A 27,947-nucleotide genomic window follows, 5' to 3' on the forward strand; every position below is an offset into this window, starting at 1 on the left:
ATACTCTCTACTTCTATGACATCAGCTTTTTAAAGTCCACAAATGAGTGAGATGTGGTATTTGTCTTTCTATTTGTCTTCTTATTCCTGTTATCTTTGATCACATCCTTGTGATCTTCCAGGCCTCAGTCCCAATGTATCAAATTTAGGCACTGGGCTCCATCTCGAATCCATCGCTCTGACAAGCTCCCAAGTTGATTATTCCATGTTGAGTTGATAGAGCCTACAGGCTGCCCTGAGGTCATCGATAGAATTTATTAGGCTAGTGCTAGAAAGGGGCATGGGGGACCACACAGCTCTCTGGGGCATGAGGTCTAGTAAGCACTTGCACAGTTGTGGGGAGGAAAAGTCTGAGATTCTCCTGCTTAAACCTGGGAAGGCCTGGTGGGGGAAGGCTGAAACTGAGAAGAAGGCTGAGGCCAGACCCACCTTCCTCCTCTGGTGCTCTCTGAGGGCACCTGGCCTGGCTGCTTTCTCTTGGGAGGGGAATGTGGGTATCCCACCACACTTCAGGCTGGAGTTCTTAGAGCCTGTCCTGGTTCCAAAAGCTGTCTGATCCATGAATCACTCTTTGCTCAATTAAACTGTTAAATTTAACTTGTCTAAGGTTATTCCTTTTAATAGATTCATCTTGAAACATAAAGATACAAATAACTTTAAAGTAAAATAGTGAAGAGTTACACTTCTTGGAGGCAGTGTGAAGAGTTCCATGAGCCCACTTCCCTGTGAAACAAGCAATGTTGGTGAAAACTGCTTTTTAAAAATCAATCTTTAAAGTCTCTGGAAGTCGTCCTAAGGATATAGAGCAAATGAAGAAAGTCAGGCTCCCCACTCTGCCTTGGGGCATCTCCTCGGCCTGGCTCACCTCTGAGCTCATCTCCCGGCCAGGAGCGAAAACAGCACTTGACCATGACAGTAATCATGACCATAAAGAGAGTATGTGGGGAAGTCACTAAAACTAACTCAATAAGAACAGCTGGTCTATGGCATTTGACACATAACTATTCCCTTCTCCTTCACCTTCAGCTCAGCTTAATGGAATCTTCTCGTAAGGTGAGGGTGGCCAAAAAGACAAGGCCCCTCTCCGCTCACTTCCCAATCAAGTATTTTCACATAGTAGTAGGAGAGGCAGACCAATAAGATTTTGCCCATCTCTCCCAACTCCAAGTTAAAGAAGCTAAATTCTGAATGAGTGCAGCTGAGAAGTGGGGGGTTTCTTTCTACACCCAGCCCTAACCCATAGAATAGCGGCTCCATCCCAGATGCAGAAGGCCAAAAATACTGGGACCCCAAGTCTTGCTCCAGCTCACTCATAGAGCACAGGTTCTATGCCAGGAGAGGAAAGCCAAGAATATCAGAGGCTACCACCCTGCCCAGCCCCCAGAGTACTGGCTCATCAGAAAGAGAAACAATCCATAAGAGAAAGATATCCAAATCTCTCCACAAAGGAACTTTTATTTTATTTTATTTGTGAAATAGTATGTGGAAGCCTGAAGTGCTTTTGAAAACAAAAATAAATTGGACTTCATCCCAATTTAAAATTTTCGTGCTTCAAGGGACACCATCAAGACAGTGAAGACAGACCCTACATAATGAGAGAATGTATATGAAAATCATATATCTGATAAGGAACTTGTATTTAGAATATGTAAAGTGCTCTGACAACTCAAAAGTACAAACACAAATAGCCCAATTAAAAAAGTCAAAGAATCTGAACAGACTCAGCTCCAAGGACGTACAACTGACCAATAAGTACATGAGAAGATGCTCAACCTCATTAGTCATCAGAGAAAAGCAAGTCAGAAATAAATGAAGTAGCACTTCACACTCACTAGGATGGCTAGAATGAAAACAGATAATACCAAGTGTTGATGAGGATGTGGAGAAACTGGAACCATCATACATTGTTGGTGGAAATGTAAAATGTCACAGTCATTTTGGAAAACAGTTTGGCAATTCCTAAAAAAGTTAAACATAATCATTTGATTCAGCAATATATACACAATATGTAGGGTGGTATAATACTATTTGCAGTTAGTCTGTGATAAGTTAAACGATAAATAGTAAATCCTAGGGAAACCACTAAAAATATAGACTGAATAATTAGGCTGAGAATGGTGGCTCACATTTGTAATTCCAACACTTTGAGAGGCTGAGGCAAGAGGATTTCTTCAGGCCAGAAGTTCAAGGTGGCAGTGAACTATGACTGTGCCACTGCCTGGGTTACAGAGTGGGACCCCAGCTCTTAAATATATATATACACACACACACACACACATATATATACACACACATATATATGATATATACATGCATATACACATGTATGTATGCATGTATATACACATGTATGTATACATGTATATGTGTGTACACACATATATACATGTATGTGTATACACATATATACACATATGTATACATATACGTATATATGTGTATATGTGTATATATGTGTATATGTATATATGTGTATATATGTATACATGTATATATGTGTATATATGTGTATATGTGTATACACATATGTATATACACGTATATACATATATGTGTGTATATATAGCTGTTACATTTTACATTTCCACCAACAATGTATGAGAGTTCCAGTTTCTCCACATCCTCATCAACACTTGTCATTTTATACATATATATAAACAAATAGCCAATAATGGTGATAAAAATGAAATCATTTGGGAGAAAAATCTCATTCCAAAAGAAGGCAAGAAGAGAAAAAAAGGCAGATGGAACAAACAAAATAAATAGCAAGATGATTGGTTTAAATTTAACCATATTGAAAATTACATTAAATATAAATGATAAATATTTAATTGAATGGCAGAGATTGTCAGATTTGATAAGAAAGCAATGCTCAATGCACCATTATCAGTCCATTGTCTCTTAGTTCTAAGTCCTCCCTACATTGTCCTGTTTGTACTACTGTAACTGTTCTCCCTTGCCATCTGGAATTATATGAAGCTTTATCAGTACAAGGCACTGGAGAAATACTTTAGTCTTCAGTATTCTCTTTTTCCTTTAGTTGGTAAACTCCTGTTATAATTATTTATTTATTTATTTTTTTTTTTGAGACGGAGTCTCGCTGTATCGCCCAGGCTGGAGTGCAGTGGCGCGATCTCGGCTCACTGCAAGCTCCGCCTCCCGGGTTCTGGCCATTCTCCCGCCTCAGCCTCGGAGTAGCTGGGACCACAGGCGCCCGCCACCGCGCCCAGCTAGTTTTTTTTTTTTGTATTTTTAGTAGAGACGGGGTTTCACCGTGTTAGCCAGGAGGGTCTCGATCTCCTGACCTCGTGATCCACCCGCCTCGGCCTCCCAAAGTGCTGGGATTACAGGCTTGAGCCACCACGCCCGGCCCTCCTGTTATAATTAATAATTTTTTTGGCCAGGCGCAGTGGCTCAAGCCTGTAATCCCAGCACTTTGGGAGGCCGAGATGGGCAGATCACGAGGTCAGGAGATCGAGACCATCTTGGCTAACATGGTGAAACCCAGTCTCTACTAAAAAATACAAAAAACTAGACGGGCGAGGTGGTGGGCACCTGTAGTCCCAGCTACTCGGGAGGCTGAGGCAGGAGAATGGCGTAAACCTGGGAGGCGGACCTTGCAGTGAGCTGAGATCCGGCCAGTGCACTCCAGCCTGGGCAACAGAGCGAGACTCCATCTCAAATAATAATAATAATGATAATAATAATAATAATAATTTTTTTTTTTTTTTACATATTCCCTGTTAAAACTGCTGTGTTGCTTCTGTCTCCTGTTTGGACTCTGACTATATGGAATTGATACCAGAAGTGGTCCCAGAAGATAACCCCACCAAGATGAGATCTGGAGATGTATTTCACTGTGCTTTTGGACTCCAACGTATCTACCAGTGGGAAATGGTATGTTAGTAATCCATGGCATGCAGTGACATCACAATTAATTAAGCTGTCACCTGTAATTAAGTGACAAGAGAAGCACGTGCCTCGGGAGACCAGGTGACAGCAGCACTTCACCATTACAGTAGTAATCATAACCATAAAGACTGGGATGTGGGGAAAATTCTTTTGAGGATGCTTAATTGCTTACCAAAAGAAAATTTAGAACTTGTGTTCTTTAATTCTTGGCATAAACCAGAGAACCAGAAAGCTTCTGGTTATATTACAGCCTGAGAACCAGAAAGCTTCCATGATAACTCTAAAAGTAGGCACTAGGCTAATAGCACTTAAAATCAAACAAAAATTTTACCATGTAGGTTGCTGAATTACAACAGCATTTCAATTCAGTTCCATCAAGTTTTTCACAAAGTTTTTCATGTGAAAGGGCACTGATGAAAAAGAATGATATCCCAGGCCGGGTGTGGTGGCTCACGCCTGTAATCCCAGCACTTTGGGAAGCCAAGGTGGGAGGATCACCTGAGGTCAGGAGTTCGAGACCAGCCTGGCCAACATGGTGAGACCCCCCCCTGTCTCTACTATAAATACAAAATTAGTCAGGCATGCTGATGTGTGCCTGTAATCCCAGCTACTCAGGAGACTGAGGCAGGAGAATTATTTGAGCCTGGGAGGCAGAGGTTGCAGTGAGCTGAGATCGTGCCATTGCACTCCAGCCTGAGCAAAAATAATGAAACTCCATCTGAAAAAAACGAACAAACAAGCAAACAAAAAATACAAAAAGAATGAGATCCCAGACTGGACAACATAGCGAGACCTCTTCTCTACTAAAAAATCAATAAATAATAAAAAATATAAATAATAAATAAATTTATTTAGCCAGGCATGGTGGTGCATGCCTGTAGTCCCAGGTACTCGAGAGGCTGAGGCAGGAAGATCACTTGAGCCCAGGAAGTCAAGGCTGCAGTGACTTGACCTGATTGTGCCACTACCCTCCAGCCTGAGCAAGAGAGTGAGACCTCGTCTCAAATGAGATCCTGAAATTTGGAATGAAGTCACCTGATTGGATCAAAATGAAACCAACAGCTTGAACCCTCAAGCCACTCTGTTTCTTCCTTACAATGGAATTAGCTTGCTCTTTGTGACTGAGGAAAAGAGACTTCTTTGCTTAAAAACACTGTGATAACCTTGTACGGTTTGAAAGGGGATGCTCAAGACCTGCTATGATCACTCCCCAGCTCCATAATAGGTGTCGAATCTCAGCATTTTCCAGAGGAACAGCAGGACTCCAGAGAAAACAGCTTACACACCCAAAGAATTGTGAGACTTTGCTAATATAGATGCTCCTCAATTTGTGATGGGGTTACATCCTGATAAGCCCATTGTAAACTGAAAATATCATAAGTTGAGAATGCACTTAATACCCCTAACTTACCAAACATCAGAGTTTAGCCCAGCCTACCTTAAATGTGCTCAGAACATTTACATTAGCCCACAGTTGGGCAAAATCATCTAACACAAAGCCTATCTTATAAGAAAGTGCTGCATACTTCATGTGATTTGTGGAATACTCTACTGAAAGTAAAAAGAGAATAGTCATATGGGTACTCAAAGTACAGTTTCTACTGAATGCATATTGTAAAGCTGAAAAAACTGTAAGTTGAACCATCATAAGTCAGGGACCGTCTATACATATTTTTAAGCAGATTTACTGAGATATAGTTCACACACTATACAATTTACCCATGAAAATGTTGATAGCATATTCACAGATATACGCAACAATCACAAAAGTCAATTTTAGAACATTTTTATCATCCCATAAAGAACCCTTGTAACTTCAGCCATCACGCACTGATACCCTGCACCTATCTACTCCCTTCAGCCCTAAACAACCACTAATCTATTTGCCATCTCTATGGATTTGTCTATTCTGGACACGTCATATGAATGGAATCATATACTATTTTGTCTTCTGTGACTGACTTCTTTCACATAGTATAATGTTTTCAAGGTTCATCCAGGTTGTAGCAGGTATCAGTACTTCTTTTCTTTTTATAACCAAATACTATTTCATTGTATGGCTATGCCACATTTTCTTTATCCACTTGCCCACTGATGGACATTTGGGTTGTTTCTACCTTTTGACCATTATGAATAATGCTGCTATAAACATTTATGTACAGGTTTCTGTGTGGACATGTTTTCATTTCTCTTGGGTACATACCTAGGAATGGTATTGCTGGGTCACAGGATAACTCTATCTCTATCTTTAATCATCTGAGAAACTGCCAGGCAGTTTTCCAAAGCAGTTGGACCATTTTGTATCCCACAGCAATGTTCGAGAGTTTCAAATTCTCCACATCTTTGCAAACATTTGTTATTATCTGACTTTTTAATCTAACCACCCTTGTGGGTATAAAGTGATATCTCTTTGTGGGTTTAATTTGCATTTCCCTGGTGACTAATGAGGTTGAGCATCTTCTCATGTGCTTATTGGCCAATCATATATCTTCTTTGGAGAAATGTCTGTTCAAATCTTTTGCATGTTTTAAAATTGGGATATTTGTCTTTTTATCATTGAGTTGTCAGAGCTCTTCATATATTCTAAATACAAGTCCCTTATCTGATATATGATTCGCAAATATTTTCTCCCATTGTGTGGGAAAACCACAAAAGTTTAAAATTTTGATAAAGTCTTAATCTATCTTTTTCTATTTTTGTTCCCTTTCGTTGCTCGTTGCTCATGCTTTGGTGTCATATCTATGAATCATTTGGCAAATCTGAAAGACTGGATGCTTTCCTCTTAAGATCAGGAATAAGATTTGATGTTTGCACATGTCACAAAAATTTATCACTACATTTTCTTTAAAAAGTTATCCAGTCTGGGTACGGTGGCTCACGCCTGTAATCCCAGCACTTTGGGAGGCCGAGGCGGGCGGATCACGAGGTCAGCAGTTCGAGACCATCCTGCCTAACATGGTGAAACCAAGTCTCTACTAAAAATACAAAAAAAAGTTAGCCAGGCATGGTGGCGGGTGCCTGTAGTCCCAGCTACTTGGGAGGCTGAGGCAGGAGAATGGCGTGAACCTGGGAGGCAGAGCTTGCAGTGAGCCGAGATGGCGCCATTGCACTCCAGCCTGGGCAATACAGCGAGACTCCTTCTCAAAAAATAAATAAATAAAATAAAAAGTTATCTAGTTATGCCCTTATGTTTAGGTCTTTGGTCCATTTTTGTTGTTGTTTTTGTTATTTTAGACAGGGTCTCGCTCTGTGGCCCAAGCTGAGTGCAGTGGTGCCATCATGGCTCAGTACAGCCTCAAAATGCTGGGCTCAAGTGATCCTCCTGCCTCAGTCTCCTGAGTAGCTGGTACTATAGCTGTGCCACTACAACTCGTTACATTTTTTTTGTAGAGATGGGGTCTTGCTTTGTTTTGGGGGCTTAGGCTTCTTTGATCATTTTGAGTTAATTTTTGTTTATGACGTGAAGTAAGGGTTGAGATTTATACTTTTCTATGTGATTACCCAGTTGTCCCAGCACCAAGATTATTCTTTTCCCACTGAATGCTCTTGGCATCTTTGTTGAAAATCAGTTGACCATAGATGTATGAGTTTATTTCTGTAATCTCAATTCTACTCTATTGAGCTATATATCTATCCTTCTGCCAATACGACACTGTCTTTATTATCATTGCTTTCATAAGTTTTGAAATCAGGAATGTGAGTACTCCTATTTTATTCTTGTTTTTTTGGGGATTGTTTTAGTCAGTCTGGGTCCCTTCTAATTTTGTATGAATTTTAGAATCAGCTTGTCAATTTGTACAAGGAAGTCATCTGAGACTCTGATAAGGGTTACATTGAATCTGTAGATAAATTTGAGGAGTATTGCCATCTCAACTATATTGTTTTCCAAACCATGAATATGGAATGTTTTTTCATTTGTCTAGTTCTTTTTTTTTTTTTTCAACCATGTTTTGTAGTTTCCAGAATATGGTTTGCACTTTTGTTGTTAAATTTATTCCTAAGTATTCTATTATGGATAGAATTATCTTAATTCCATTTTTGGATTTATCATTGCAAGTGTATTAAAATACAACTGATTTTTTTGTATGTTGAGCTTATATCCTGCAATTGTGATAAACTTTTTTATGAATTGTAATAATTTGTAGTGGATTCCTTAAGCTTTTCTATATAAAATACGTAATCTGACAGTAGAGACAGTTTTATTCCTTCCTTTACAAACTAGATGCCTTTGTTTTTCCTAATTGCCCCAACTGCAGACTCCAGTCAATTTTGAAAAGAAGTTCTAAAAGCAAGCTGGGTGCGGTGGCTCACACCTATAATCCCAACACTCTGAGAAGCCAAGGGGATAGATCGCTTGAGTCCAGGAGTTTCAGACCAGCCTGGGCAACATGGCAAAACCCCATCTCTACCAAAAACAAAAACAAAAAATTAGCCAGGAGTGGTGGTGTGTGCTTGTGGTCCCAGCTACTCAGGAGGCTGAGGTGAGATGATCACCTAAGCCTGGAAGGTTAAGGTTTCAGTGAGCTGTGATTGCACCACTGCACTCACTCCAGCCTGAGCAACATGGTAAGACCCTGTGTCAAAAAAAAAAAAAAAAGTTCTGAAAGCAAAAGCAAATATCATGTCTTATTTCTGTTCCTAAGGGGAAAGCATTCAGTCTTTCACCATTAAATATGATGTTAGCTCTAGGTTTGTCATGGATGCCCTTTACATATTGAGAAAGATTCCTTCTCTTACTAGCTCATTCAGTGTTTTTTTTTTTTAATAATGAAAGGGTTTTGGATTTTGTTGAATGTTTCTTCTGCATCTATTAAGACAATCATGTAATTTTTGTTTATATTCTATTGAAATTGTGTTATATGCTATTATATATTATGTAATTATAATATATATTATATTAATACATTTTCAGATGTTAAACCAACCTTACATCCTTGGGATAAATCACACTTGGTCAAGATGTATTCTTTTCATATGTTGCTGTATTCATTTGCTAGTATTTTGTTGGGGATTTTTATGGCCATATTCATAAGAGATATTGGTCCATAGTTTTCTTCTCTTGTGATGTCTTTGGTTTTGACATCAAGATAATACTGGCCTCATAGAATAACAGGGAAACTGTTCCCTTCTCTTCTATTTTTTGGAAGAGTTTGTAAAAAATTGGTATTAATTCTCCTTTGAGTGTTGTGTAGAATCCAGCCCAGAGACCATCTGGACCTAGGCTTTTCTTTGCGGGTAGATTTTGATTACTGCTTTAGTCTCTTCACTTACTAGAGGTCTATTCGGCTTATTTCTTTATTTTTGAAATCTGTGTCTTTCTAGGAATTTGTGTATTTCATGTTAAGTTACCTAATTTGTTGCAATACAATTGTTCATACTATTCCTCTTTAATCCTTTTTCTTTCTGAAAGGCTGGTAATAATATTCTCTCTTCAATTTATAATTCAACTAAGTCTTCTCTCTTTTTTCTTCATCAAACTGACTAAAGCTTTGTCAATTTTGTTGATCTTTCTATGAAAAGCTGGCTTTTGGGTCATTGATTTTTCTCTATAGCTTTTCTCATCTCTATTTTATTAATTTCTGCCTTAATCTTTATTTCCTTCCTTTTTCTTGCTCTGGGTTTATTTTGTCTTCTTTTCCCAGTGTTTTAAGGTGAAAGATTAAGTTACTCATTTGAAATCTTTCTTCTTCATTAATGTAGGCATTTACAGTTATAAGTTTTCCTCTAATTACTGCTTTAGCTGCATCCCAGAAGGTCTGTGTTGTTTAATTGCTATTGTCTACTTATTTATGAGTTCCTTCAAATTTTCCCTGCAAATGACTTTTAATTTCATTCCATTGTGCTTGGAAAACATGCTTCACATTATTCCTATCCTTTAAATGTATAGAGGTTTGTTTATAATCTAGCCAGATGGCCTGCCCTAGAGAAGGTTCTACATGTGCTTGAGAAGAAGGTACCCTTTGTTGTTGTTAGGCGGAGGGTTCTATTGATGTCTGTTAGGTCTGGGTCACGTGCAGTTTTGTTCTAGTCCTCTTTCCCTGTTAATCTTCTGTCTGGTTGTTCTATTCATTATTGAAGTCTCTAACTATTATTGTTAAATTATTATTTCTCCCTTTATTTCTGTCAGGTTGTGCTTCGGGTATTTTGGTATTCTTTTATTGGGCACATATACATATGTAATTGTTATATCTCTCCAATGAATTCACCATTATAAAACGTCCCTCTTTATCTCCAGTAACATTTTTTTTTTTTTTTTTTAAATAGAGACAAGCTCTCACTATGTTGTCTAGGCTGGTCTTAAACTCCTGGTTTCAAGTGATCCTCCCACCTCAGTCTCCCAAAGTGCTGGGATTACAAGTGTGAGCCACCATGCCTCCAGTAACATTTGTTGTTTTTTTGAATTATATTTTGTTTGATATTATTGTAGCCTCTTTAGCTTTCATGTGGTTGCTGTTATATAAGCATAATGTGTCTTTTTCCATCCTTTCACTTTCAGTCTGTTTATGTATGTATTTAAAAACATATCTCCTATAGACACCATATAGTTGGATCTGATTTTTTTTAACATGGTCTAGCTCAGTCTTTTGATCAGATTGCTTAATCAATTTACATTTCATGTTGTCATTAGCATATTTGGATTTGCATCTGCAAACTTACCTTTTGGTTTTCATGTGTCTCATGTCATTTTTGTTCCTCTATTTCTTCTTTATTGTTGTCTTTTGCATCAACTGAATATTTTCCAATATAGTATTTTAATTTTCATTAATTAAATGTGATTTTTTTCATTATTTTTTAGGGTTTTTTAGTAGTTTCTCTAGGGTTTACCATATAGGTCTTAACAGAATAAGCTTTAATTTCAATATTTAGGCTATTTACATGTAATGTTATTATAATATGTTTGAATTTAAAATTGTCATCCAAATACTATCCATTTGTGTTTTGTTCCTTTCATCTTTCTTTCTACCTATGAATGTGTTAACTTACATAGCAAAAGGAACTTTGCAGATGTAATTAAGTTAAGGATTTGAATATGGGAAGATTATCTGGATTACCCAATGGGTCCAATGTAATCACAAGAGTCCTGAAAAGTGAAGGAGGAATGTAGGAGAGTGAGAGTCAGAGAAGAAAATATGATACGGAAGCAGAGATTCAGGTGATGATGCTATGTTGGCTTTGAAGATGGAGGAAGAGGCCACAAGCCGAGGAACACAGGCAACCTCTAGAGAAGTTAGAAGGGGCAAGGAATGGTCTCTCCCCTAGAGCCTCCCAAACAATGCAACCTACCAGCATCTTGACTTTAGCCCAGTGAAACCCATTTCAGACTTAAATTTGTGGGGGTTTTTTGTTGTTGTTGCTGTTGTTTGTTTGTTTGTGAGACGGAGTCTTACTCTGTCACCCAGGCTGGAGTGCAGTGGTGCAATCTCAGCTCACTGCAACCTCCACCTCCTGGGTTCAAGCAATTCTCTGCCTCAGCTTCTCAAGTAGCTGGGATTACAGGCACCCACCACTACTCCTGGCTAATTTTTATATTTTTAGTAGAGACGGTGTTTCACCATCTTGGCCAGGCAGGTCTTGAACTCCTGACGTGATCCACCGGCCTCAGCCTCCCAAAGTGCTGGGATAACAGGAGTGAGTCACCATGCCCAGCCAATTTGTGTTGTTTTAAGCAAGTATGTTTATGGTAATTTGTGACAGCAGCCATGGGAAACTGATGTATTAGTTAGATCTCTTTTAAAAAGTGAGTGGTTGTTTTCATGTTTATAACATATGTCATTAATTTATCACAGTCTACATTCAAATAATATACAACTTCAACTATAGTGTAAGAATCTTACAAAAGTTTACTTCCGATTTCTTCCTCTCATTCCTTGTGCAGTTTTAGCATGCATTTTACTTTTACACATACTAAAATAGACTTTGAAACAAATGTTAAAGCAGGATTTTTTTTTTTTTTAATTTTACTCTAAGTTCTGGGATACATGTGCAGAATTTACAGGTTTGTTACATAGGTATACATATGCCATGGTGGTTTGCTGCACCCATCAACCCATCACCTAGGTTTTAAGCCCCACTTGCATTAGGTATGTGCCCTAATTAAAGCAGGATTATTTTTTAAGATTATCTTTTTAAGTCAAATTGCATTTAAAATAATGAAAGAAAGTGCTTTTATATACTTTATTTTTTACCATTTCCAGAATTCTTCATTTCTTTGTGTAGATCCAAGTTTGTTTGGTATCATACTTCTTCCTGAAGAACTTCTTCTGACCTTGCTTGTATCATGGGTCTGCCGACAGTGAATTTGTTCTGCTTTTGTTTGTCAGAAAGGATTTTTGCTTTTGTTTTGTTTTTTGCTTTTATTTTTGAAGGGTATTTTCCCTGGCCATAGAATTGTGAATAGGGTTATTTTTTCTCTCGCTCAGTACTTTAAAGTCTCAATCCATGATGTGCTTATTTCCCTTTCACATGGCATGCCTGTATCGAAACAACTTATGTACCTCAAAAGTATACACCTATGTACCCACAAAAATTAAAAATAAAAATTAACTTGTCAATTCATTGTTTTTAACTTGCATAATTTCTGATGAGAAGTCTGCTATCATTTTTATCTTTGTTCCTGTGTAAGTAATTCATGGTTTGTGTGTGTGTGTTGTGGGGGATTGCCTTAGAGATTTTGTTATCTTTGGTTTTCATAGTTTGATGCTAAGCTACTATGTATGGTGTGTGTGTGTGTGTGTGTGTGTGTGAGATCTTTCCTGCTTGAGGTTCTCAGAATTTCTTATATCAGTGGTTTGATATGTCTCAATAATTCTGGAAAAATGTTACCACTTATTTCTTTAAATACTTATTCTTGTGCACTCATTTCTTTTCTCATTCTGGGGTTAAAATGACACCTCTGCTAGGCATTTTGATATTATCCCATAGTTCTTTGATGCTCTGTTCTGTCTCTTTCACTCTGATTTCTCTTTGTGTTTCAATCTGGATTAATTTCTTTTGACCTCTTTAAGTTCACTGATACATTCCTCAGCTGTGCTAAGTTTACTGATAAGCTCGTCAAAGGAATTCTTCATTTTAATATATTTTTTCACTTCTAGCATCTCCATTAGACTCTTTCTTGTAGTTTTTCTCTGCTGAAATGCATCCTTTCCCACTAGATCTTCCAATATATTAATCAGTTATTTTCATGTTCATATCTGACAATGTTATATCTGAGTATGATTGTTTTATTTCTTGACAATGTTTTTCTTCTTTGCATTTTGTGTGTTTTTAAATTTTTTGTTGAAATTCAATAGAATTTCAACAATGGAAGAGACAGTGGTGAACAGTATGTGTCATTGTTAATTTTATGTGTCAACTTGGCTAGGCCAGGGTACTCAGATGTTTGGTCACACACCAGTCTAGATGTTGCTGTGAAGGTATTTTTGAGATGAGATTAACATTTAAATCAATGACTTTGAGTAAAGCATATTGCCCTCCATAATGTGGTGGGCCTCATCCAATCAGTTGAAGATTTTAAGAGAAAAAGACTAAGGTCCACCAAAGAAGGTAGCATTTTGCTTCTTGAACCCAAGCTCCAAAATCAACTCTTCCCTGGGTCACCAGCCTGCTGGCGTGCCCTGCAGAATTTGGACTTGCCCAGGTCCCACAACTGCATGAGCCAATTTATTAAAATCTCTCAATCTCTCTCTCTCTCCCTCTGCCTATATGTATATAGACATCCAATTGGTTCTAGTTCTCTGAAGAACCCTGATTAATACAGTATGTACACTGGAAACAGGCATGCCACTGATTACTTCAGACCATTATTGTGGGAAATTGAGTTAGTCGCCTCAGGGGTTGAGCTGGATTTGGGGTTTGTGTTGCTATTCTTGCTTTCAGAGCTCCATAGACTTCAAATTCCTTAAGTGGTGGATTACTGTTGACTTGTGCTTACAGTGGAGCTGGGGTGCCAAAGGATTGTTTAGACTCCACACTCAGCTTTCTGCAATACGGAAGGTGTCTCTCTCCATGCCCCGCCCTCCCCCACTGGTAGACCAGGCTCATAGTAAGACAGGAGGCTCTTCTGCTCTCCTGATCCCACCTTAGTCTTAGGCATGTCTTGGCTGTTTCTTGCCCCCTCTCCCACCAGAGGTAGTCAATTTCTGGTTGGTATCACTAAAGGATCCTGTGCCCTGGATGGCTTCTTGCCCCTCCCCCAGGGATATAACAATGTGTGTTCTACTTCTCCCAGTCACAGTGCACTTTTACATGTTCCTGGGGGTGGAGGGTGTAATGCCCAACCTCCCAGTGGATTCTCAAATTTACTTCATAGGAGAGAAGAATCTGAGGAAGTGGACAAGGCTCCATGCCTTTCTCCAGCAGCTGAAGGTCCCCTCCTGCAGACCTAAACCACCAAGTCGGGCTCCCTCTTAGGTCTTCTGTGCATCCGGTGGGAGCCTGGAGAAAGATGTTGAACTCCCTTTGTATCTGGGGTCTCCAGCTACTCCAGACGGACACATTAGCCCGCTCCTGGCCTTTAGCAATTCATTAAGAGGTTACCTAATTTTATTTTACACAGTTGTTTCGTAGTCATATCTTCCTACAGTGCTCTGCCACAGGTGAAACAGTCTGTGTGTCCTGTCTCTCCTTGCAGGGCCTCGTTCCGCTTTTTTTTTTTTTTTTGAGATGGAGTCTCGCTCTGTTGCCCAGGCTGGAGTGCAGTGGTGCAATCTCGGCTCATTGCAACCTCCACCTCCCGGGTTCAAGTGATTCTCCTGCCTCAGCCTCCCAAGTAGCTGGGATTACAGGCATGCACCACCATGCCTGGCTATTTTTTTTTTTCATTTTTAGTAGAGACGGGGTTTCACCACATTGGCCAGGCTAGTCTCCAACTCCTGACCTCAGGTGATCCGCCCACCTTGGCCTCCCAAAGTGCTGGGATTACAGGCGTGAGCCACCGCGACCAGTTGCTTTGTTCCTCTTTGAAACAGGTTATTTGTTTGCCTTTCTGACGAGCTCAAGAAAAGTTACGATTTTGTAGTTTATTCAGCTTCTTCTCATTGTTAGGAAAGGAGTGATGGTCTTTGCAGCTACGCAAATGCAGAAACCTATACCAACTGTTACTGTAATAGGATTGTAGGCAATGCTAATTCCCTATATAATTACGTAACATTTGAATTTTCACATGTGCATTTTGGTTTTATAAATAAAGACAATATGTGCAAGTAAGAGAAACAGAATCAATAGAATACATATGTGTGTGTATATATTTACACCATATACACAGGATATATATGATATAAAAATATAAGGAACTGGCTCACGTGGTCATGGGGCTGAGAAGGCCCACAGTCTGCAGCTGGCAGGCTGGAGACCCAGGAGAGTCAATGGTGTAGGTCCAGTCCGAATCTGAAGGCCTGAGAACCAGAAGAGCCAATGTAGGTTTCAGTCTGAAGGCTGGCAGGCTCAAGACCGAGATAGCCAACATTTCAGTTTGAGTCCAAAGGCAGAAAATACCAATGTTCCAGTTCAGGGCTGTCAGGCAGGAGGCGTTCCCTCTTAGCCTTTTGTTCTATTCAGGTCTTCAGTTGACTAGATGAGGTCCACCCACACTACGGAGAACCACCTGCTTTACTAGGTCTAGCTATGCAAATATTAATCTCAGACAGAAACGCCCTCACAGACACACCCAGCATAGTGTCTGACCCAATGTGTAAGCACTCTGTGACCCAGTTAGGTTGACACATAAGGCTGGGTGTGGTGGCTCACACCTATAATCCCAACATTTTGAGAATTTGAAGTGGGAGGACCACTTGGGGCCAGGAGTTTGAGAATGGCCTGGGAAATATAGTAAGACCTGCATATCTTAAAAAATAAAAAATAAAAATAGCCAAGCATGGTGGCATGTGCCTGTAGTTCCCAGTTACTCAGGGTGCTGAGGTGGGAGGATTGCTTGAGCCTAGGAGTTCGAGGTTACAGTGGGCTATGATTGTGCCACTGCACTCCAACATGGAATGACAGAGTGAGACCCTGTCTCAAAAAAAAAAAAAAAAAAAACTGCCATAAACTTAACTATCACAATATGATACAATAGCAATAATGTTACCAGCATAATTCTGGACAGCCTCTACAGGTTGAGTGATCTGGGAGGCAGAGTGGACCCAAGAATTTCTCTACCTGCCATGTTCTGGGGAATCTTGGACACAGAGCTGACTTCTGGCTTCCACAATCCACTCACTGAGAAATGCTCTCCATCTGAGGTCCACCCAAGGCAGCCTCTCCTCCTAGATGGCAAAACAAGAGCTGGGATCTCCACCCCTCAGGGAGCTTCTTCCCTCATAGGCTCCTGCATAGGCCAAGGCAGGGGAAGCCACTTTTTCTTTTCTTTTTTTGAGATAGCCTGTTGCTCTGTCCTCCAGACTGCAGTCCAGTGGCATAATCATGGCTCACAGCAGCCTCGACTTACTGGGCTCAGGTGATCCTCTTACCTCAGCCTTCCGAGTAGCTGGGACCACAGGCACACGTCACTGAGCCCAGCTAAATTAAAAAAAAAAATTTCTGTTTGGGAGGCCGAGATGGGCGGATCACGAGGTCAGGAGATCGAGACCATCCTGGCTAACATGGTGAAACCCCGTCTCTACTAAAAAAAATACAAAAATCTAGCCGGGCGAGGTGGCGGGCGCCTGTGGTCCCAGCTACTCGGGAGGCTGAGGAGGAGAATGGTGTAAACCCGGGAGGCGGAGCTTGCAGTGAGCTGAGATCCGGCCACTGCACTCCAGCCCGGGTGACAGAGCAAGACTCCGTCTCAAAAAAAAAAAAAAAGAAAAAAAAAATTCTGTAGAGATGAGGTCTCACTGTGTTGACCAGGCTGGTCTCGAACTCCTGGGCTCAAGCAGTCAACTCACCTCTGCTTCCCAAAGCGGCTGGGATTACAAGCATGAGCCACCATGCCTGACTAGACACTTTTAACAGCGCTATAGAGGAGCACCCCTGCCCACGGGCCCCCATAGAGCTTGAGTGGAATAGGATGTGCCCCACCCAGTCATCCGAGACTTGTCGGTCAGACTCCTTAATTGAGGCTTCTTTTAGAAGTGGAGAGTGTCACTCTAGAGTCCCAGAAAGTCCAGTAAAAAATGTTTCCAGAAGTAAATGATGACTCCAATGTTGAGCCATGACTTTCCCTTTCACTCTTACCCACTGTGGCTACACTCAAATTCTTAAGCTTTAGTAGAAATGTGTTGGGAATTGGCTCCTGCCGGTGGGTTCATGGTCTCGCTGACTTCAAGAATGGAGCCACGGACCTTCGCGGTGAGTGTTACAACTCTTAAAGATGGCACAAGTGAGCAGTAGCAAGGGTTACTGTGAAGAGGAAAAGGACAAAGCTTCCACAACCTGGAAGGAAACCCAACCTAGTTGCCTGCTGCTGGCTGGGATGGCCAGCTTTTATTCCCTTTTTTGCCCCTGCCCATGTTCCATTTCTGTCCTATCAGAGTGCCCTTTTTTCAATCCTCCCCACGATTGGCTACTTTTAGAATCCTGCTGATTGGTCCGTTTCACAGAGTGCTGACTGGTGCATTTTACAGAGTACTGATTGGTATGTTTTACAGAGTGCTGATTGGTGTGTTTTACAATCCTCTTGTAAGACAGGAAAGTTTCCCAAGTACCCACTCCACCCAGGAAGTTCAGCTGGCTTCACCTCTCAGAATTATTATTTTAAAATTCAGATTCCTAGATGCAAATATTCAAAAGGTGTCTCAGGTATGGCCAGAAATCTGCATGATTTACTGGCACTCTGTGATCCCTAGAAGCATTGCTTTAGGCCTTCCCAGACCTAGGAAAACTTTAAGAAATTCCTTTTCATGGAGCAAGATTCTTTAGAACCCAGAAGCATATTAGAGTCTCACACATTCTCACATGTGCCACGCTGGAGAAGCCAGACATGAAAGTGAACCCTGCTCGATACCATTTCTACAAGGTTCTAGAACAGGCAAAATTATAGGGATAAAATCCAGTGGCTACCTGGGAAGGGGCACGGAGGGAACTTTCTGGAAAGATGGAAACATTCTTAATTTGGTGATAGTATCTTAATTTGGTGATAGTTATTACTAGTATATACTTTTGTCAAAAATCACTGATGTGTACACTTGAAGTGAGTCTTATTCTATGTAAATTATATCTCAATGAAATCATTTTGAAAAGCTATCACATCGCAGAAAATAAAATTGATGTTTCAGATTTTTTAAAAAAATCATGTGTACATGGCACCACTTACGATTACATCTATGAGTGCACGTGTAAGACTCACTGCCTCATTTATGCATGAGGTATTGAGTGCTCACTGGCCAGAAACAAGCCAATATTTTATTTGTATATTACTTATGTTCTTGCTTTATGCAAGAAATATGACGAGGCTCAGGCCTTTGTGCAGGGAGCTCAGGGAATGAGAAGCACAGGGAATGGCCCTGCTTTCAGGGAACTCAGTTTTTAGGAGATTCCTGCATGTTTGCTGCACCCTCACCTCACCTTAGACTCCTCTGGGTGGAGATACACACACACAGACACATACACACACACTCCTCAGCAAGAAGGAAACACACAGTGACTAAACATAAGACCCCAAAGAGGAAACTCCAGAGGGAGTGAAGCTGTGGGCTTTGACCTCAGATATCAGTTGTGCTCTGAATGTGTGTGGCCTGAGGACCTTTGGCAATATGTCCCTGAAGGCACCTGTGCATTCTCGGAGGCCCCCAACAGATATCCCTGCAGACTGCCAGAAACCCTGGATTCTAGCCCCTGTTTTGCCAGTTGACTCACAGGGTCACATAGGGCAATCATAATCCCTCTTAGGGTCTCAGTTTACCCATCTGTAAAGTATTGGACTGGGTGAGAAATTACTAATTATGATTTGGCTCAAGATCCCATTCTTCAAATGAAATCCCTTGCAGAACCCCAATATAAATGGAGGGCATCTATGACTGCAAATGGGGTTCAGGGGCCCATGCTCCTTGTGTCCTCCTTGTCTGCTTTGAGGACCCCTAAGGTTCTTGATAATTGTTTGAAGACTACTAGTCCTACTGAAACTGACTTCATGGAAACTCTCCACGACCCCAGGCACCATGACCTCAGAGTAACTCCATCAACCTGAGACTGCACATAACCTCACTCAGGGAACCCCAGTGAGAAATAATTCTGTTAGATGCTCCCAAAAGAGCCCAAATTTCCTCTGAGAATGCCTGCCTGACCAACCACTCAACTGCCTGACCACGCCACGGCCCTGTCTACCTAGGGAAGCTCTTACCTCCAATCCTGCCTTCCCTGTGAATTCAGAAACACCTAGAAGTCAATTCCAAATGGAACTGGCTTATCCTAGGAAATCCACTCCTAACCTCAGATGATGGAGGCTCCTTTGTTCTAGCATCCCTCCTCTTTCCTAAGACCCTGACAGGGGAAATTTCATCATTCTCGTCACTCTGCTTAGAAAGATGCGCCAGGCACTGTGTTATGCACTTCACATGGATTACCACCCTATGAGGTGGGCCTTATTGTTACCCTGTGTTAGGATTCTTGTATTGCTATAAAGAAATATCTGAGACTGAGTAATCTATTATTAAAGAGGTTTAATTGGCTTATGGTTCTGCAGGATGTACAGGAAGCATGGTGCTGGCACCTGCTCGGCTTCCAGGGAGGCCTCAGGAAGCTTATGACCATGGCACAAGGTGAAGGGGGACCAGGCATGTCACATAGGGAAAGCAGGAGCAAGAGGGGGGCAGGGGGAGGTGCTACACACTTTAAATGACCAGATCTTGCAATAACTCACTATCAAGAAAACAGCACCAAGCCATGAGAGACCTGTCCCCATGATCCAAACACCTTGCACCATGTCCCACCTCCAGCACCGGGGATTACAGTTCAACATAAGATTTGGCTGGGGACAAATATTCAAACTGTATTGCCTCCTTATGCAGCTGAGGGAAACTGAGACTCAGGGTCACTAAGGGGAGGAGCTGGGATTTAGGGTGAAGCCAGTGCTTATGGCACAGGCTGTGGGTGCTAAGGTCGCTTGTCTGAGCCTCATTTCTAAGGCAGGGAGGACAAGTTGCCAGCACGATGACATGAAACCGTCCACATGAACGTCCTGAGCATGGCACCGCCACGGCAAGCTCTGTAAAGATCAGCTCCAAGTTACAGATCCCTCTTCCAGAAACCAGGTACCAGTCTTTCATAGAAAATAGGATTTATTTTCACATTTAAGGTGAACACGAATACATGTTCCAGAAACGTTTTATGTATAATACATCATCAGTAGATTGAATTTCTTTTAACACACAGAAAAATCAAAGCCTACCAGGAAATGCTTCCCTCCAGAGCACAGGAGCTTACAGGCCACTTCAGTTAGCAACACAGGAATTCACATTGTCTAGGCACAGCTCAAGTGAGGTTTGTTCCCAGGTTCAAATGCTCCTACCCCCATGGGCCCTCCTCAGAAATGACAGCAGCAAACCAGCGGGCTTCACAGTAACCAGGAGGAACGATCTCAGCTGGGGGAACCTTCAAAAAAGCCCTGAGTTGTGTTTCAAAAGCCAAGCTCTGGGGTCTGTGGCCTGTGTCACCAACTCAGGTCACACCACAGCATGGGGAAGTTAGTGTTGCAGCTTCACTTCTAGTCAATCTTGTTAATTAAATTATCCCAATTAGGAAGACAACATTAAACAGGTACTAGAGTCCTTTTGCAAAACTGACTGTCCCCCTTGGTCAAGGAAAAGGCCTTCACTTGGATGCTAACCCATCACCACCACCACGTCCAAGGCACAGATGAATCTGGGTTGGGCAATCAGAGGCAATGCTTGACGAGGGGTGGGTGACATCACGTCCACAAAGATGCCCAGAAATGAGGTCGTGAGGAAGGGTGGGTATTAGGAAGCAGTGTGGTGGGTCCTGGCCGAGGTCCGACATCCCTGAGCAGCCTTCCTCAGGCACACCGTGACGGTGGAGTGGGCACAGGTATCATTTTGGGCACCTTGGCTGAAAGCCGAGGCAGCCACCTGGGTGCATGGACATTTGCAGCTGCCACCATCCCAGCACCCTGGCCACAGATTAGCTCAATTGGCCACAGTCTGTGATGACAATCTTCTTGGATGTCTTCCCACTCTTAGAGCCAAAAGATTCTATTTTCTTCACGACGTCCATGCCCTCTTTGACATGACCGAACACAACATGCTTGCCATCCAACCTGTGAGGACGGGTGACCCGGGTGAGCAACAGTGTAGCGAGCGCAATGTCATCCAATGCCATGGCCCCGGTCATGGAATTAGTTACTGAAAACAGCAATTCTGAAAGGAATCCCCATGTAATACCTAGATCTACCACCAAAGCTCAATCAAGCCTTGTTGAGCGCCCCAGATACACCCCAGAGGATGCCTGGCTTCTGCCACTCATGTTGTGACCTTGCCTCAGGTCACGTAGTCTGAATCCTGGTAACTCCATCTATCAAAAGTGGAGTATTCTTTGTTCCGCACTGGGAGGTAACAGGATACTGAAATGCTCTGAAGAAAGAAGAAGTCCATACAAATGGAACCACGTTAACGGTCATGAATGATGAGTCAAGAGCCAAAGGAAGAAGGGTGGTGAAACTACAGAGTCCTGGGCAGCTCTCAACTCAAGAGAGTCCAATAATGTAAAAGGCGGCTCAGTTCAGCTGCGGCAAAGCTGGCGTTGTTTCAGCCAACAGCAGAACTGCAGGATCCACTGGGGTCCCATGAAGGAGCAAAGAGCAGGCTGAGCCAGCAAGGACCTGCCCAGCCCTGCCAGCCACATCTCTTAGGCTTGGAGGCTGGACACTTCTAGTGTCCGCCCCACCTAGGTCTCCCTAAAATCCTCGGAAATGGGCTTTACCAAGTCAGCTCCCAGCCAGCTCATCACCAGGTGCCCCAGGGCTATGACATTTGGGACTCTGGCCAGAGAAATTTATCCCTTAGAGGAAAATGTACCAGGAAAGAGACATCCCTAAAATCCATGGGCACTGAAAACAGGGCCCTTACAGGCCTGTGGCTATCTGCAGGCTTATGATAATACACGGGCTTCATTTGGAAACCTGCTGATATCCAAATGTCTGCTGCAGCATTGCCAAGGCTCAGCCCATGGTCAAGACAAGCCTGGGAAACTCCAGGTTAAAACCACACAAGTGGGCTTCTACTCAGTCCCTCCTGAGGCCTCATAATATGTTTTGCAACATTTCCCAAATGTATCTGGTAGAGAAACCCTTTCCTGTGTGTGTGTGAGCAGAACACACTGAGAAAATTCCAGATGACAGCAACAATGGGAACCCAAACCATGACAGAGTTGCAGGAACAACCGCGATTCTCCTTTGATTCTTCCACTAACTTTCTCTTTCTCATACAAACACACAGCCTGGGAGAGGGCCACTGTCCCAGAGCAGATGGCCTGGCTGTAAACTGCCTGCCCCTAAAAATGCATGAATCCTCCTCCAGCTGCAAGGCTGCCCACATTCCCAGAGGGCCTGGGGCAGGGAACTCACCAGTCTGTCTTTATGGTGCAGATGAAGAACTGGGAGCCATTGGTGTTAGGACCAGCATTAGCCATGGACAGGACACCTGCAAAAACCAGCAGAGCTGAGCCACGCTGCCCCTGGAGGCATCTGCCGGGGAAGGCATTAGAAAGGGCAGACGGTGCAAACCACACCAGGGACATTTGAGTCTGCAAATCCTGGGACCCGAACCAGGGCCCGATACCAGCCCCCCAGGGTGTGTCTGCCTTTGCTGTCCGCTAGTTCTCAGTGGGGTGGCCTGAGAGGACAGGGCCTTGTGGAAGCTCTCAGTGGTAGGGCTGGGGAGGGACCCGGGGCAGGATTCCAGGCCCTGACCTCCAGACTTCTCCACCTACCACCTTGGGTTTTATAGGTGACAGGATGCTGCCACAATAACCACCCTGGCTTCCAAACAATTTGCTTTTTGTCTAAGCAAGATTTTAAATCTTGCAACAATTCTTTTTATTCTGCAACAATTTTTTTTTTGAGATGGAGTCTCGCTCTGTCGCCCAGGCTGGAGTGCAGTGGCGCGATCTCGGCTCACTGCAAGCTCTGCCTCCCAGGTTCACGCCAGTCTCCTGTCTCAGCCTCCGGAGTAGCTGGGACTACAGGCACCCGCCACCACGCCCGGCTAATTTTTGTATTTTTGGTAGAGATGGAGTTTCACCATGTTAGCCAGGATGGTCTTGATCTCCTGACCTCGTGATCCGCCCACCTCGGCCTCCCAAAGTGCTGGGATTATGGGCGTGAGCCACCGCGCGCGGACCATTCTGCAACAATTCTAAGTGTCCTAGAATTTCCAACCCGAAACTCAGAGGACAAACAGGGAGGTGGCCAGGGCCTCCATTCTGCTTAAAGGTTCTTCCGCAAAGTTCCCAAAGGAAACCCCGCTTTTTAAACTGAGAGATGAGAAAACTCTAGGGAAACTCAACAAGCCAGAAATGCTGAGACGGCCTGCAGTGCCGCAGGGGGGAAGGGCCTCATCAGATACTGGGCGGTGACCGCATGTGGCCTCTCAGGGCCTGCTGGGGCTTCCAGGCCAGGTCAGAGCTGTGGGGACACTCACCCTAGAGGCAGCCCCCACTCACCTGGCCCCACGTGCTTCAGTGTGAAGTTCTCATCAGGAAAGCGGCTTCCGTAGATGGATTTCCCGCCTGTGCCATTGTGGTTGGTGAAGTCGCCCGCCTGTGAGCACACAGCACCTTCTGAGTGGCTGCCATGGAGCAGACGGGGACCACGGCCCTGACACTGGCAGCAGCCTCAGCCTACCCAAGCCCACCCAGTTGGCGCCCCTCAGGTAAAGTGGTCAATAGACATCCAATAAAATAAGAGCTAATTAACAAGAAAAATAAGCACAAAAAGAAAAAAAAAGACAAAACTCAAATATCTTTTGTCGCAGTAACTACTTTTGTTTCCAAATGACTTAATTTTTGTCTGAGCAAATTTTTAGGTAATCTTCAAAGGACCTGATGGTCATTCAGAGATGATACTTAGTGACCCAGAATTTAACCCACTCCTCCCGGAGGGCAACAAGGAAGAGGCCAGAGGCCCCCCCACTTCCCGAGTCTAGTCTGTGGGAGCACCAGCAGCTGGTCCAGACCAGCTCCCCATGCCAGGTCCCCTCACTGTCCCCGCACTGCCCCTTACCCCGCCCAGCAGCTTCCCCAACCATTGCAGACCCAGGACAGAGTCTGCCCAGGGCTGGCATCCTTCCTCAGGCCTCAGCTAAGGCCCAGGCAGCCCTGGCCAAACCTGCATGGGGCACCCATGGCCAGAAGAGCCCGGTAGCAGCCCCTATGCCTAGTGCTGCCCAGCCCAGGCCATTGCTGGCTGCTGTTTTCCTGAGATGGGATCCTTGGGTGAGAGAGGGGAACTGACCAGCTGAAGCATCTGCAGGTGTCAATTAGGTGCTTGCTAATTGATATCCCTCCCAACGGATGACTCAGGACCCTGGCCTGGACTCCCAGTGCCACCGCCTTGTGCCAGGGAGCCCTCTAGCCCTGGAGTCCCTAGCCTGGCTCAGGACTTCCACCTCAGCTCCTGCTTTACCATCAGCCTCAGGGCTGGGCCAGGCCTGCCGTCCCTGTGTTCACCCCATATCCAGGCCTCACCACACATAGACGTCCAGCCCCAACCCACCGCCCCTTACCATGATACGATGACAGTCACTGGGTCAGGGTGGAGGGAATGGGGAGAGAATTCCAGGCAGAAAGGTCTTCAAAGAGGTCATGACAGCCATGTCCCTGCCTCCAGGCTCTGCCCGCCCAGGATACCCAATCCCTGATCTTGAAGATCTGTGCTAACAGAGGACCAGCCTGGGTCCTGACCCCCGGGAAGCTCCTGCTGTAACACCTACCCCCAAACCTCTGACCCAGCAATACCAATGCTTGTGAAAACCAAGCGTGGCACATGACTGAAAAACATTCATTTCACGGAGAACAATGCCTTTCTCTGGGAAGGGAAGCTCCAAGTCCTGGCATGTGTGTTCCTGCCCTGGACCCGTCTTCCTCCTCCGCCTCTGCCGCTTCTCCCTCTCCCTCTCTTATCTCCCATACCAGTGCTCAGGGGCACGCAGGGGACAAGGTCAGAGACCACTGGAATATGCTGGCTCTTCAAAGTCTTCAGGGCCACCCCCAGCACATCCATCCCCCAACCCAGCTCTGCCTTGATAGACTCCACCTCCCAGTCCCCTGGGCAGGGCCTGCCACTGGCCTGGAGTGGCAGCGGGTTGGGGCTGGGCTTCCATGTGCAGTGAAGCCTGGATACAGGTCTAATGCAGGGAGGACAGCCTGGCCAAAAGAGCAACTGCAGCTGCCCTGCTCAACACCTTCCTCATACCAGGCATCTTCACACACACACAAGGCAGCTCCTGCTCTCATCCCCCCTTACAGAAGAGGAAACCATGTTACCTGGCACATGAAGGAAGGGATCACCCTGTGGAAGGTGGAGCCTTTGTAGCCAAAGCCCTTCTCACCGGTGCACAGGGCTCTGAAGTTCTCTGAGAGTCGAAGGGAGACACAGGTTAACACGGCCAGGCCCCAATTCCAGGGTCATACCTGTTCCAGCCAAAATCCCTGCTACATCCCCAGCAGTGAACTGGGGGATAAAGACCCTGGCCCACCTCTTGGGTCTGCTCTGCCCAACTCACTATGTAACTGGACAAGTCACTCCCCTTCCCTGACCTCAGTACCTGAGCACTGTGACAAGAGTACAGGCTCATGGCTGTGCTGGCACCAGCAGGGCAGCGACTCAAGGGCTATGTGCCCACCACCCTGCCTCATTGGGGACCAGGAGTGGGGAAGTCTCTGGGAAATTTACATGTGCCTTTCACCGGCTCTGAGGCTCCCAGCTACTATGAGAGAGGAGGGCAGAGCCAACGTTGAGGCCCAGAGAGGGATGGAAGAGCTGCCCCAGGGCACCCAGTGGCTGAGCCACACATGGAGCTCCCATTCGTCAGGGGTCTCTGAGCCCCAATTCTTCTCACTACGCCACCCACCTTGCCCTGCCTGGCCCCCTTCCCATCTCACAAGGCCCCACGCCCTGTCTTACCAGCTGTCTTTGGGACGACATCTGCCTTCAGCTGTTGGGGGAGAAGAGGGACAAAAGTGGGTGGTCATTGGAGGGGCAGGTGAAGGTGGGTGTCTCTCAGCACCCACCCACCCCCACAGCGGCCAAGGAGGCTGAGGAAGAAGCATGTGGACATTCCATTCCCATTATTGCCAACCCAAGTAGGCGGCAGCTCTATCATTTCTGGGAGCCATTTCCTGAACCCAAGGCTGGAGGAGATGGCCTTGGTTTCCTAATCTGTCAGAAGAGATGACAATACTATCTTGGCCTACTTCTGTGGACACAGCTGGCACTGCTCCCACAGCTGGGCCCAAAGCATCAGAAACTCAGGCAAGAAAGTGGGTCTAAGGTAGGAGCCAGTCCAGCTCTTCGATTTGGGGATGGTAAACTGAGGCCCAGGGAAAGGCATGCTCCCAGGGAGGGGTAGTGTTCCCACAGCTGGGCCCAAAGCATCAGAAATTCAGGGACAAGAGAATGGGTCTAAGGCTCCTCGATTCGGGGTTGGAAAACTGAAGCCCAGGGAGAGGCATGAGGGTGTGGGGAGGGAAGGCTGAAGCCCCATCCCAGCCAGCCTCTAGCCTCGAAGCTGCAAGACCCACCCTTGAACCAAATGGAAGCAGGAAGGGTGTCCCTATTTTCCAGAAACTGAGACTGAAAAAGAAATACCAAGGGCTCCCTGAGAAACGGGCCAGTCAACACGAACTGACCTCTGCTGTCAATGTGAGGCCGGGCTGAAGGCTCCACTAGGGCTTTCCCTCTAAAGTTACCTTAGTGACTGTTTCTTACTTTGCTTTATAAAAGACCCAGAAGAGTTTGGGCAGGTGCTGAGTGTCACTCCCAAAGACGGTGGCAGGGCAAGATTCCGGGCACAATGCCTCTGAATGTGTCCCAACTCGCAGGAGGGGCATTCTGGGGTCCACCAGGTGGCCGGGCCCGAGGCCTACTGGGCCCGCACTACTGCTGGAAACCACCTCTCGCTCCATTTCCCAGCACCCCGAGTGTGAGCCCGACCGCGGGGTCGGGGCCAGGGCGCGCTCCGCGTTGTGCAAGGGCCGCCACGTGAGCACCCGCTGGGCCACAACGCTCACCCCAAGCCCCCCGACACCCACCTCAGAGCTCCGGATCTAGGCTCAGCCCCAGAAAACTCCTGGAGCCCCTCTCTCGTCCCGGGGTCGGCCCAGGGGTGCTGGGCCCTCCCTATCTGCGATCTGACCTTGAGCTTTCTCCTCCACACATGGCCTCCCTCCCGTCTCCCCGGCTCCAGTGCTCCGAGGGAGGCCGGAAGAAACCATTCTGACGCCCATTCTCAAAATGGGGAAACTGAGGCCCAGAGCCCGGCAGAGGGAGGCCCAAGGTCACCCAGCGCGCCCGGCACTACGCCGCCCGAGGCCCAGGGCTCTCCCCGGGCCCGTGTCCCGCGCCCAGGCCGGCCCTGCGAGCGGTCTCACCTCCAGTACCACGCGGCCGAGCGGCTGCCCGTCGGCGCCCACGTCCAGGTACACGAGCGGGTTCCCGGAGGAGGAAGAAGACGGGTCGCCGGCCCCCTTGCTGCAGGCGCGGGCCGCGGGGAGTCGCAGCGGCACGGAGCGCGGCACGGAGAGCAGGCCGAGCCACCGGGGGCCGCAGCGCAGCGCCAGCATCGCGGGCGAGGGTCGGGCGGGAAACGGGCAGGGAGAACACAGAACTCTGAAAAGCAGGTCGCGCGCGCCCAGAAGGCCAAGTCCCGCGCAGCCGCGCGCCGCAGCCTTTATTGGCCTGGCCAGGTTTGCGGCCCCGCCCCTGTCCCGCCTCCTCCGGGCCTGTCCGTGGGCGACCCCTGCCGGCCGCAGCGGGCAGCGCAGCCAGCTGGTGGGGCCGCGGGGCGTGAAATGGTTTGGAACACACCCGCCTCCAGGCCCAGGGACTGGGAGAACAGACACCACCCGGCAAAAGGATGCTGGTACCATGTT

General features: G+C 45.2%; 1 protein-coding gene across 3 annotated transcripts; it reads right to left on the reverse strand.

The window, feature by feature from the left end:
* Positions 1 to 1,529: 1,529 nt before the first annotated feature.
* Positions 1,530 to 27,750, reverse strand: PPIF (peptidylprolyl isomerase F). Of its 3 annotated transcripts, XM_030940824.1 has the most exons (7): positions 27,447 to 27,750; positions 25,981 to 26,011; positions 25,341 to 25,429; positions 23,520 to 23,616; positions 22,423 to 22,498; positions 15,212 to 15,304; positions 1,530 to 1,584 (listed from the first exon to the last, which is right to left on the reverse strand). In XM_030940824.1, exons 1-7 carry the CDS (start codon positions 27,636 to 27,638, stop codon positions 1,551 to 1,553), a joined length of 612 nt encoding a protein of 203 aa, XP_030796684.1. In that variant the 5' UTR covers positions 27,639 to 27,750; the 3' UTR covers positions 1,530 to 1,550. The 3 variants fall into 3 exon arrangements, with proteins under 3 accessions (XP_030796684.1, XP_010361555.1, XP_030796685.1); XM_010363253.2 differs by lacking the exons at positions 1,530 to 1,584; positions 15,212 to 15,304 and adding an exon at positions 19,490 to 21,117; XM_030940825.1 differs by lacking the exons at positions 1,530 to 1,584; positions 15,212 to 15,304 and adding an exon at positions 21,127 to 21,430.
* Positions 27,751 to 27,947: the final 197 nt, after the last annotated feature.

The sequence above is a fragment of the Rhinopithecus roxellana genome, chromosome 11, assembly GCF_007565055.1.
Source record: "Rhinopithecus roxellana isolate Shanxi Qingling chromosome 11, ASM756505v1, whole genome shotgun sequence".
Lineage (NCBI taxonomy): Eukaryota > Metazoa > Chordata > Mammalia > Primates > Cercopithecidae > Rhinopithecus > Rhinopithecus roxellana.